This window comes from Lontra canadensis, unplaced genomic scaffold, assembly GCF_010015895.1.
Source record: "Lontra canadensis isolate GAN:19392208 unplaced genomic scaffold, GSC_riverotter_1.0 scaffold3, whole genome shotgun sequence".
In the NCBI taxonomy this organism is placed as follows: domain Eukaryota; kingdom Metazoa; phylum Chordata; class Mammalia; order Carnivora; family Mustelidae; genus Lontra; species Lontra canadensis.
The window spans coordinates 24,022,159-24,035,239 of NW_022630997.1; the positions used below are offsets into that span (position 1 = coordinate 24,022,159).

Here is a 13,081-nt window from a genome sequence, read left to right on the forward strand (position 1 = left end):
TACTCAGCTATGGTATGTGCTTTTAGGCACTTTAATAGCTTAAATATATTGAGACAAGTAAAAGAGGTTATGTGTCCAGAAATATTTGTTTCCATGTATCTTTGATTATAGATTCCAGATAGATGGAGTTTTCCTTTCGATTGGTATGTGTAAAGTACTTAGCACAGTATCATATTTACTGTGTGCATAAAATAAGTATCAAGTAGTGATAACAGTCTCTTTGACAACTAAACTGTGAAGTGCAGTTGCTGATATCTATAGATTCGGGAGTCTGTTAGGCCCTATTCAGACAGCCTCTGCTTTGTGGCTTCATCTGATTTCTGGATCTTGTTTTTATAAGATGGGGTCTAAAGTTTCTTAAGATTTACTTTGTGAAATCATGCTTTAAATTGCAACCTGATGCAGGAGAATTAACTTATAACTAAAGTTACTTTATTTCTTAAAAAAGATTTTATTTATTTGATAGAGAGAATGAGTAGGGGGTGTGGGTGCGGAGGGAGAAGCAGACTCCCTGCCGATCAGGGTCCTGACGAGGACCCTGGGATCATGACCTGAGCTAAGCCACCCAGGTCTCCCACTTGTTATTTTAGTTTAAACTTTGGTACTACTTCTAAAGGATAGCCTCAAGAGAAGCATTTGGTTACTTATGTTAAAATTATATGCCATGTGATTTGTTGAATCACTGGTTATTAAAATTTTTAAATTCTCTTAATATTTTATAAAAACCCATAATTGTGTCTTTGTCAAACTAGTATGTTGTAGGATTTTCATTCCATTATTCTTTCCCCACTAGTTAAAGGTGGTTTGTTTTTCTCCAGAAGAAGAAAAGTTATTCAAATAGCGCCTTTAAAAAAGTGGGTCACTTGAAGTGCCTGGGTGGCTCAGTTGGTTAAGTGTTCAACTCTTTTTTTTTTTTTAATATTTTATTTATTTACTTGACAGAGATCACAAGTAGGCAGAGAGACAGGCAGAGAGAGAGGAAGGGAAGCAGGCTCCCCGCTGAGCAGGGAGCCTGATTCGGGGCTCAATCCCAGGACCCTGGGATCATGACCTGAGCAGAAGGCGGAGGCTTTAACCCACTGAGCCACCCAGGCGCCCCAAGTGTTAGACTCTTGATCTCGGCTCGGGTCTTGATCTCACGGTTGTGAGTTTGAGCCCCATGTTGGACTCCATGCCCAGGGTGGAGACTACTTAAAAAGAAATTAAAAAAAAAAGTAGGTCACTTAGTTTGTCCTGAAATGTCTGAGTCTTAGTGCCTTTGCACCTAAAACTGTAAATTTAAGATTGATTTGCCCAAGAACTGTCACCTGCATTTTCCTTTTTTGGAGAATTAGCCGTACATAGCAAGGATTTTCATGACTTGTCAAATTGCATATTTTAAATAGATTGCTACTGTCTTCTAAGTCTGCCTGACTTTTTGCTGTTGTTGGTTTATAATAAGAAATATATATTTGGTCTTTCTCCCTATTCCTGGCCAAAACCTCCTAAAACCCTTAGGATTTCCTAAGTGATTGAGAGTGTTAAAGGTCTCTTTTGGTATGTTATTAAGGCGACTTTGGGAAGCCCTTAGGTAACCTGATGGGGCGCTGGTTTCCAGTGCAACTAGCCCTATGATTGGAAGGTTGGAACTTTCACTCCTATCCCTAAACCTTCCAGGAGGGGGAGGAGGGGCTGGAGTTCAGTCACCAATGGCCTGTGATTTAATCAGTCATGCTTATGTAATGAAGTGTCCATAAAAAAAACAAGAGGGCAGGGTTTGCAGAACTTCCTAGTTGGTGAAAACCTGGAGCTGGGGGAGAGTGGCTTCCATACCTTTTTCTGTGTACCTTGTCCTGTGCATTGTTTCCATCTGGCTATTCCTGATTTGTATCCTTTTATCATAAACTGGTAATCTAGTAACTAAAAGGTTTCTCTGAGTCCTGTGAGCTGCTGTAGCAAATTAATTGAACCAGAGGAGGTGGTGGGAACCTCTGACCTGTAGGCGGTTAGTTAGAAGCCCAGGCACAAGGTGAATTTGGGATTGGCATCTGAAGTGTGTCTGTGGAGTATATTTTCACTAATATCTGGGGTAGATTGGTTCCTCTGAATTTACACATGTCCAGTATTTTTCTTCTGTTACTTGGAACTTATTTCGCATTTCTTTTTTCTTGGTAGCAATGGCAGTTTTTTGGTTCAGTAGAATTCATATTTCTTATCTGTTAAGTTTCAAACTTATTTTTTAAAGGCCACTCTTTTAAAATAACAGCTTTCAAATTGTCAATTGTGTTTCACACCCTTAGGTTTGCACAATTTTTCTTGTGCCCTTTATTTGATGAGAGTTGCAAAGACAGAGAGGTGAATGCGGTTGATTCAGAACATGAGAAGAATGTGATGAACGATGCCTGGAGACTCTTCCAGTTGGAAAAAGCTACGGGGAATCCCAAACACCCCTTCAGCAAATTTGGGACAGGTTTGTCAAACAGCGGCTTTCATGCGTTAGTTCTCTCTGACCTCATTTAAACCCGCGGCCTCTTTTCACAGCATTGTATTTTACAGTTCAGGTTAGAGGACTTTAGGACTCCCCATTCCTAGTACCTTGTTTTTTATAAACTGGCAGCCCTGAGAAGATGTTGTTATATTGTTGCTACTCCCTGTTATTGCTTACCATACCCCCTGCGTTTGTTATCTGTCTGGTCCCTGTGTTGGCGCTCATATTTGTGGCTTGTGACCTGTAATGAGGCTGAAGCTTAGTTGTAAGAGATGCATGGAGAAAGTGATGGGTTATTAAGAACACTGATCAAATATGAAGCAAGTTTGTTGGATAAGAAGATATAGAATGTATTCAGACTTTAGCAACAGTAAGAATGAAGTCACTCTAACAGGTGACTAGCATTTTAGCTGGTAGTTCAAAAAGATGTCAGATGTCAGATGGGCAGTGGACTTCATACATAAAACTTGGGATGATAATACTCAAAGTGATGATAATAATGACGTAAGCAATTATTTCGCCCTCTAGGAGATGTACTCTGGCCGTCATTCAAACAGGGAGGGGTCTGGATGTTTAAGGAGCACAGCAGTTAGAGGTGTGAATAGACGTTAAGTAGCGTTTCAAAGAGAAAATAGATCCTTGTATTCTGAAGTCTACCTTCCAAATAGGAGTGCTTTTTTTAATGCTCACTTCAAGGCTTGTTGAATTGTCTTGCTCCCATCGCCTCCACCTCTACTCCCTGCACAGGCCTAGCATCCCTCCTAGGGATGGCTGTGGGAGCTCGAACACTGTGGAAGAACACCAGGCCCTTGCTGTCAGGGTGCTGCAATCTCCTGGAAAGAGATTAGAGGTGGGGATGACAGGGAGTAGAATACAATAAATGTGGAGATTCTTGATTTCATAATTGTACTGTTTTTCTTTATTCAATTTTTCATTAAAAAGCGTGTGTTTAATTTAAATATTTAAACAGTGCAAAAGTATTTTTTAAAAAAAGCAAAAACAAAAACTTTCTTTTCCTCATCTACTTCTGCCAATCCCACTCACCAGATGTAATCGTTAACAGGTTGCTATGATTAAAATACTGCTTTGGGGATTATAAAATGGCATAAAAATAATAGATTGTTCAGTGCACTTACAAATTTATGCATCTTATATAACTTAATTTGGGAACATTTTTTAAGACTATAAAGACAGCTTTCTTTCAGTTTGGATACCATTCCAGTATAGCCCAACAGCAGCCAGGGAATTAGCATAGCTTTGCAGAATTAGAAGTTTTTTTTTAAGTTTATTTATTTTTTTTTTTGGTAATTGCCACACTCAGTGCGCTCAAACTCATGACCCCAAGATTAAGAGTCACATGGTAGGGCGCCTGGGTGGCTCAGTGGTTAAAAGCCTCTGCCTTCGGCTCGGGTCATGATCTCAAGGTCCTGGGCTCAAGTCCCGCATCGGGCTCTCTGCTCAGCAGGGAGCCTGCCTCTTCCTCCTGTCTCTCTCTGCCTGCCTCTCTGCCTACTTGTGATCTGTCTGTCAAATAAATTAAAAAAAAAAAAAAATCTTTAAAAAAAAAAAAAAGAGTCACATGGTCTCCTGACTGAGCCCGCCAGGTGCCCTGAATTAGGAGTTTTTATTTGTTTAGTTAATTTATTTTTCAAAAAAGATTTATTACTTTATTTTTTTTTAAAGGTTATATTTATTTATTTGACAGGGAGAGACACAGCGAGAGAGGGAACACAAGCAGGGGGAGTGGGAGAGGGAAAAGCAGGCTTCCTGCTGAGCAGGGATCCTGATGTGTGGGTTGATCCCAGGACTCTGGGATCATGACCTGAGCTGAAGACAGGTGCTTAATGACTGAGCCACCAAGGTGCCCCAAAAAAGATTTATTATTTTAGAGAGAAAGAGAACTAGAGAACAAGCAGGGGGAGGGGCAGAGAGAGAAAAGAGAATTATAAGAGTTTTTAAACATTGCGATTAGAAGCAGTGATATTATATTTTTTAGATTTTTATCTCTAGTACTTGGCAGTCAGTGTCAACATCATGGCTAAAATGAATACTGTGGTCCCTAAAATGTCTATGTAGCTCTGAGTTGTTTGCAAAGTGGCTTTTGGGTACACCTAGGTGGCTTAGTTGGTTTAGTGTCCGACTCTTGATTTTGGCTCAGGTCATGATCTCAGGATTGTGAGAGACTGAGCCCCGTGTCGGGCTCTGTGCTAGGTGTAGAGCCTACTTAAAGATTCTCTCTGTCCCTCTTCCTCTGCTTCTCCCCCCATATGAAAAAAAAAAAAAGAAAAAGAAAAAGGTGGCTTTGGTAGAGAATGTGAGCATGTGTGGTATATCAAGAAGGGGATATGAGTTGTAAAAACAATAACAAAAACAACAAATTTCAAAATCATTCCATCCAAACTGTTGTACTTAAAGTCGTCTCACTGGTAGGTTACTTACACCAACAATGCTGCTTTTGTGCAGAACATGTTGGAGCTCCTCTTTGAGAGTTGCTTTCTTTTAAATAGCCTCACTGGTGACAAATCATAATCCGCATAATCAGGAAGCAGCCCTAAATCTTCCAGAAATAAATCCGGTGAATAAGGCCGGTGATATTACTTCTGGTCACAAGCACGGAACAGTCTTAAAATGTTCTGGAGGAAGGTTTTAGGAGTGATGGGCGAAGAGAAACATTGAATGGTCATTTATGTATAGATGGATTCTGAGGGCATGCTTGTTTTTTTTTTTTTTTATAATTTTATTTTTAATAAACATATATATATATATATTTTTCCCCAGGGGTACAGGTCTGTGAATCTCCACGTTTACACACTTCACAGCACTCACCATAGCACATACCCTACCCAATGTCCATAACCACCCCACCTCTCCCAACCCCCCTCTGCCCAGCAACCCTCAGTTTGTTTTGTGAGATTAAGAGTCACTTATGGTTTGTCTCCCTCCCAATCCCAACTTGTTTCATTTACTCTTCTCCTACCACATTAACCCCCCATGTTGCATCTCCTCTCCCTCATATCAGGGAGATCATGGCATGCTTGTTTTTAATAAACCCCTGACAAGGCTGGGCAGTTAGTCAGTGAACTATGAGGTAAGAGGAACAGTTAAGAGATGACTGAGCCAGACTCAGCACAGAAGTACAGAAAATGTGATAGATGTAATGCAAATGTCCAGTTACCTTCTTATTTTAGAAGTATAAACTAGGGGCGCCTGAGTGGTTCAGTCAGTTAAGTGTCCGACTCTGTCTGGGCTTGGGTCCTGATCTCAGGGTTGTGGATCGAATCGTGTTCAGCAAGGAGATTATTGGAGATATTCTGCCTCTGCCCCCCCCCCCCCATTCATGCAGGCACACGCGCTTGTGCCTGTGCTCTCTCTCTCTAAAATAATCTTTTCAAAAAATTGTTTTTAAAAGAAGTATAACCTAACATTGAACTTTTTGGAGTAGAGGTTCTGTCCATTTTTAAGGTCACAGATATGTTTGAAAACATGATGGAAGCTGTATACCCTTACTCTAGAAATTACACATATAACATTTTACAGAAGTAATCCTTGAAAAAGAATCCTTTTCAGAAATTTATACTTAATTTACTTCTTTTACTTTTATTGACTTCAGATGTTTCTGTGAATGGGTCATTTTCTCCATCAAGGGATTAGGACTTATTATGTTAATAATAATAATAATAATACTTAAAATATTAAAATATATTTAAAACTTTTTTAAGGATTTTATTTATTTGACATAGAGCGAGAGGGAACATAAGCAGGGAGAGTGAGGGAGGGAGAAGCAGGCTTCCCGCTGAGCAGGGAGCCTGATGCGGGGCTCGATCCCAGGATTCTGGGATAACGACCTGAGCCCAGGGCAGATGCTTAACAACTGAGCCACCCATGTGCCCCTAAAACATTATTTAGATAAAGATAACAGGAAAAGCTGAGTATTTTTGAATGAACAAAAGCCAAGCATTGTGTTATTTATTTTTAAGAAAACCTTACAGTAAGATGTTTGTCTTTCATAGTGGTTTTTCATGCTTCAAAATAGTATAGATCAGTTGCTTTCAAACTTTTTTGTATACAGCCCTCTGTAGAAGCATGTTTTACATGCTTTAATAATTCAGAGCATATAGATGTGTGATTGTGTAAGCAGCCAAATGAAAGTTTTACCAAATAGTATCTATCTAATATCTTGATCCCTCTGTTATATTCTTTCTTTAAAAAAAAATTCTGGTCTGCCAGTACATTAAATTTATTTCATCATGGGGCACCTGAGTGGCTCAGTGGGTTAAGCTCTGCCTTCGGCTCAGGTCATGATCTCAGGGTCCTGGAATCGAGCCCCACATCGGGCTCTCTGCTCAGCGGGGAGCCTGCTTCCCCCCTCTCTCTCTGCCTGCCTCTCTGCCTACTTGTGATTTCTGTCAAATAAATAAATAAAATCTTTTTAAAAATTTTTATTTCATCATAATAGGTCCCAAACCAAGGATTATTAGGCATTTTGGTAGACTCAGAAAAAGCATTTGTTAAAGTTCAGCACTTGTTCATGGATAAGAACAGCAAGAGGGTGCATGAGTGGCTCAGTTGATAAAGTATTCTGACTCTTGATTTTTGAATCAGGTCATGATCTCAGGATCATGAGATCAAGACCCACCTTGGGCTCTGCCCTGGGCTGGAGCCTGCTTAAGATTCTCTCTCTCTTCCTCTCCCTCTACCCTCCCTCCCCAGCTTGCGCACATACGTGTGTGTGTACATGTGCACACATGTGTTCTCTCCAAAACAACAACAATACTCTTGAGCTGATAAAAACCTGTTTCAAACATAATTAATGATAGGGTTTCAGAAGGATTTCCATTGAAAGGCAAAAACAAAACAGGAATACTGTGTGCTTACTTTTTTGTTTTTTGTTCAGCTACTGTACTATAGTTACTAATTGTTGAAATAAGGGAAGGCAGTGTGATATGTAAGAGGTAGAAAGGAAGCAAAAGAAAACTTATTTCATGATTGTCTGCGTAAAAGTATTCAAGAAAATCTTTATTTTTTTTTAAAGATTTTATTTATTTGACAGAGAGAGAGAGATCACAAGTAGACACAGAGGCAGGCAGAGAGAGAGAGTGGGGAAGCAGGCTCCTTGCTGAGCAAAGAGCCCGATGCGGGGCTCTATCCCAGGACCCTGAGACCATGACCTGAGATGAAGGCAGAGGCTTAACCCAGTGAGCCACCCAGGCACCCCCAAGAATATCTTTACATTAACCATTAAAAGTAAGATAATTCGTCAAGGTTGCCAAAAGACAAGAAACACTAAAATTGCTTTCTTGTATTATTAGTAATCAATTAGAAGAATGTTACAGGAAAAGTGATTTTACTTAGTATAAAAATATCTATAAGGTATTTAGAAATAAATCTAACAAGAGGTGCAAGAAATATATAGTGCATATGAAAGAATACTTTAGTAAATGGGAAAATAAACCATGTTCATGAATGGGTAAACTCAGTATCACACAGATGTGAGTTCACCACAAATTTATCTTAATCCAGTGCAGTGCCAGTTGAAAGCCCTAGTTTTGTCTTGTTTTGTTTGTTTGTTTGAGGAATCTGATAATCTGATTATAAAATTAGTAAGAAAGAGGGGTGCCTGGGTGACTCAGTTGGTTGAGCATCCAGCTTTTGATTTCAGCTCAGGTCATCATCTCAGGGTCGTGAGATTGAGCCCAATGTCAGGTTCCCCATTTAGTGGGGAATCTGAATGGGGAACCTGAGATTCTTTCTTTCCCTCTCTCTCTGCCCCTTTTGCGGGTGCACATTCTCTCTCTCTAAAATAAATAAATCTTAAAAAAGAAATCAGAGTAAAGGGCCAATAGCAAAGGTGCTTTGAAGAACAACAAAGAAAATACTAATTCTACCAGATACCAACACTTATTATAAAGTTCTAGTTGTTACAGTAGTGGAATTGGTGCAAGAATACAGAAAGATAACAGACTATAGGCCCTAGAAATATAACTACACATATATGGAAATTTGACCCAAGACAGAGGTACATTACAAAAAGATGAAGAAAAGGGAAATTACCTGTATAGAAATAAGTAAAATTAGGTGCTTGTCTCATACCATACACAAAGATAAATTGCAGGTCAATTAGACCTAATTATAGAAAGAAAACTTTACAACTTGTAGAGAAAAATACAGATTTTTTTTTCATCTTAAGAAAAGTGTTCTTAAAGGGGGAAGATAAAAAGAGAGAGACAAATCAAAAAACAGACAAACTATAGAGAACAAATTGAAGCTGATGGTTATCAGGGGGGAGGTGGGTGGGGATAGGTGAAATAGGTGAAGGGGATTAAGTATACACTTATGAAGAACACTGACTAGTGTACAGAATTATCAAATCACTATACTGTACACCTGAAACTAATACCCTTTATCTTAACAATGCTGGAATTAAAAATTTTTGAAGTGTTACTAAACACACAAAGCACAAATCATATCTTCTAGAGATAAAGATAAATTACTTGTTTAAAGATAAATTTGACTTCATTAAAATTTTAAATTTCTGTTCAATAGACCTAAAAGCAAAAGATAATCCACATATCCAGTGAAGATATTTGCAAAGCATATAACAGAAAAACTTCTGTAAGTAAATAAGTAAAAGATAAAAGGGCTCATTAGAGAAATAGCCATGGAATATGAATATGGATTTAAAAGAAGAGGGTAGTCGAGTAAACATTAAAAAGATGTTCAGGGGCGCCTGGGTGGCTCAGTGGTTAAAGCCTCTGCCTTCGGCTCAGGTCATGATCTCAGGGTCCTGGGATCGAGTCCCGCATCGGGCTCTCTGCTCAGCAGGGAGCCTGCCTCCTCCTCCTGTCTCTCTCTACCTGCCTCTCTGCCTACTTGTGATCTGTCTGTCAAAAAAAAAAAAAAAAAAAAGATGTTCAAATGATTAAAATCAGGGAAAAATAAAATAAAAAAATAAAAAATGAAATAACAAGGGGCGCCTGGGCTCTTGATCTCAGCTCAGGTCTTGACCTCGGGGTTGAGAGTTCAAGCCCTGAGTTGGGCTCCATGCTGGGCATGGAGCCTACTTAAAAAATTAAATTAAAAATAAATAGTGTGATACCATTTCACATCTATCAGGTTGGCAACAATCAAAAGTCAGGCAAAACTGAGAATTGTGTTGGTTAGGATGTAGAAAAACAAACTCATATGCTGTTTTTGGGGAAATAAATTGGTTCATCCATGTCATAAAGCAGTTTAGCAATATCTAATGAAGTGGTGCCCATGCCCTTTGACCCAAGGAACCCATTTCTTGACACATACCCTAGAGAGAAACAAGTTTAGTTGTTGTGCACAGGGGAACATACACAAGAATGGTCAAGAAGCATTTTTTTGAACTAGTAAAAAGTAGGAAATGACTTAAAATGACTGTCAACAGTTGAATACATTAATACATTTTTGTCTGTTCATACAGTGGAATATTCTAGAAAAGTTAAAATGAGTGAACTAGAGCTCATGTATCAAAACCAAGTAAAGAACAAAATATTTTGAGCAAAATTCAACTTGCAGACTGTGTTTCGTGGGATAGCTTTCTATAAAATCTGAAAACAGGCAGAACAGTACTGCATCTTGTTAATGTCCTTATGTTTATATAATATAGTATAAAATATGCATGTGAATGATTAAACACCAAATTCTTTTTAGTATCTTTGGGAGTGGGGAGAGAGAGACAGGAGGAGAGGGGAGGCAAGACTTTATCTCTGGGAGGAAATAATTTTGTGACAAAATACAGCAAAATGTGAAGAGTGAAAAAATTGGGTAGTGAGTACATAGGTATAAATGGTGTAATTCTGGATGCTTAAATATTTATAAATATTTCACAATTTTAAGATTAATAGAGAAATATTTCTTTTACCCAATTACCTAAAGAAAAGGGGAAAATGAAAGGCTGAGAGGGTAGCACTTCTCAAGATGAGCGGGAGAAAGCCTACTTTTGTGTGTGAGGACTGTTTGTATGTTTACTACTTAAGCTTGTCTGTGTTGAAAGAAATCTGCAGATTACCTGTCTTGTTCTACTAAGCATTTGGTCTTGTAAACCTTTGTCTAACCAAGTGGGACAAGCCCTTAAACTGTTGTCCTTTTTCTTGTGTCTTGGGTTCCCATGCTCAGTTCTCACATTCTCAAGATGACATCTGGCAAGTATTTTTCTGTTTGAAGTCAGTTAATCTGTTTGAAAGTTGTTTTCATAGCTACTGTGTGTTAAATCTGTCTCCACACATATGTCTTCATTGAATCCCTGTGTGACTTTCCTAGCCTCAGACTTCAGCCAAGAATTCCACTTCCAACTAGCATATTCCTAGGTGATTTTAAGTTTGGCTTCCAAAGTTGGGCAGTACTCAAGGTGAATATTTCCACTACCACTGGGCAGTTCAGAGACTCTGGGCAAGTTTCTTACCTTCTGTAAGCCTCAGTTTCCTCCCATATTGGGTTGACATGAGAATTAAATGAAGCTATACATGTGAAGTGGCTAGCAAAATGTCTGGGGACTGTAATAATTTTAAATAAATAACAGTAGTCTTCACAATAATTATATCATAGCTGTGAGAGAGGTCCAAAGTTTGAAAAGGACCTTGCCATGAAAGGTTAGTTGGTCAGCCAAGAGCGACTCCCGAGTAGGTTTGGTGAACTGACTTTCAGGCATTGTGTTCTTAGAGGAATGTTGTTCTCTTGGTGTCCACATGAGCTTTTTACTTCATGTATCGTTACCTGTGCCTTTAGTTTGAGTTCCATGGTTCCTGATAAATTGGATGCCATTTATGAATTTATTCATTCATTTTGCCTCTCCCTGGAATAAAAGCAGGAGCAATTGGATTTTTTAAAGTAGTTTAGAAAAGGAAAGGGAAAACCTTAGTTCTGTTTGTTTTTTTTTTTTAAGATTTATCTATTTATTTATTTGACAGACAGAGATTACAAACAGGCAGAGAGGCAGGCAGAGAGAGAGGGAGAAGCAGGCTCCCCGCTAAGCAGAGAGCCTGATGAGGGGCTCGATCCCAGGACCCTGGGATCATAACCTGAGCTGAAGGCAGAGGCTTAACCCACTGAGCCACCCACGAGCCCCAAGTTCTCGTTATTTTTCAGTGATCTCTTTCTCTGAACATAACACCACACACACTGTGCGAACAACTGGATTTAGTCAGCTGGAAAGGAAATAAAAGAAGGAAATCAAGGAGTGGAAGAGGGAAACAAAACAGGCCCTCCTTGTTGTACAGGTGGAGTGAAAGACAAAGTTGGAGGGCACGTGGAAAAAGAGGGTGGGTAGCGCTGTATTTTAGGGATAGGCGCTATTTTTCTTACTTAATTGTTATTTACTTGAGTATGCTTTGTAGTATGTGCCACAGGATTATAAGAATTTGAGTAGAGTGTTATAAGTTAGCCCAAATGATGTCTGTCTCCCTTAGTTGACAAGTAATTCTTCTCTAACCCCCCTACATGTAAAGTACGTTAGAATATGCGAAGAAATGTAGCCAATATCTTTGCACTCAAGGTGCTTATAGTTGAGTTGGAAACTTATGGCAAATCCAGGATTTCACTGGAGAATAATGTCGGGTTTGATTTTCCAGGATCATTATCTCTTTTTTCTCTTCCTGTGCACTAAATTTTATTGAGCGCTGTGCCAAGTATTTTAAATGGATTATTTAACTTAATTCTTAAAATATCCTTTGTAGATACGTACTTATTATTTTCACTTTATAGATGAGTAAACTAACACTTGAGAGGTCAAAAAATTGCTTGGTGTCACTCAGCTTTTAAGTGCTGGAGCTGTGATATGAACCCAATGATTAAAAACCCAGCTTTTAATCACTGTTCTATTCTACCTGCTTAGTGTTCCCTGGAATTAAATTTTCCAGGATCTTAGAGGAAATGCAAACTGAATTCTTCTGAAGGGTAGGTAGGATTTTCTTAAGCAGAAGGAAGAGCCATTCAAGAGGAAAAAGAACTAGTATTTATTGTATGAGTATTAAATGCCACACACTGGGTAGGCGTTCTGCCTAATACGATTTCACTTAACCTTCACCACCAATACTGAAATTTCCTCATGCCCTTTGACAGATGCTGAACCGAACTAAGAGAGGGCAAGCAGGGAGAGGGAGGTAGGGTGACAATCGAAGTGTGTGTAGGTTAGAAGTTTCCATACCAAGTCAGTCTTAACTCAAAGCCTGTGTACTCTACCATAATGTTAGCTTGGCCCCCAAAACTGTGACAAGAATAAAAAACTGTGACTGAGGAATGAACCCAGTATCTTTTAGAGCATATGACTCAGAGTAATTTAGTTATAATAAAAGACACTTTTCCGTAGGAAGAGGAACAGAGCAAGAAAATAGATTAGAATTGAAAAGTATGAAATATAAACCCGAAGGTAATTGACTTCTGATCTTGGGATGATGATAATGACACAGAATGGGACCCCGATAACAGTTAATTATTTACCATTTCTCCCATCTCTCCATCCCTTTCTTCTTTTTAAACGAAGACTTTAAAACCTACAATAGTAGACAGATACTGTAATAAACCCTATGTATGTATCACTCTGCCCCTGGCCAGTCCTGGCTAATCCACATTCCCATTTACCCTCTTGTATTA

General features: G+C 38.9%; 1 protein-coding gene across 4 annotated transcripts in view; it reads left to right on the plus strand.

The window, feature by feature from the left end:
- IDE (insulin degrading enzyme) overlaps nt 1-13,081 on the plus strand; it is a 116,429-nt gene that overhangs the window by 35,492 nt on the left and 67,856 nt on the right. For all 4 annotated transcript variants that reach the window (XM_032836381.1, XM_032836371.1, XM_032836389.1 and 1 more), the window contains exon 4: nt 2,280-2,449. In XM_032836381.1, the coding sequence (XP_032692272.1) occupies nt 2,280-2,449 (170 nt within the window). The remainder of the gene's footprint in view (nt 1-2,279; nt 2,450-13,081) is intronic.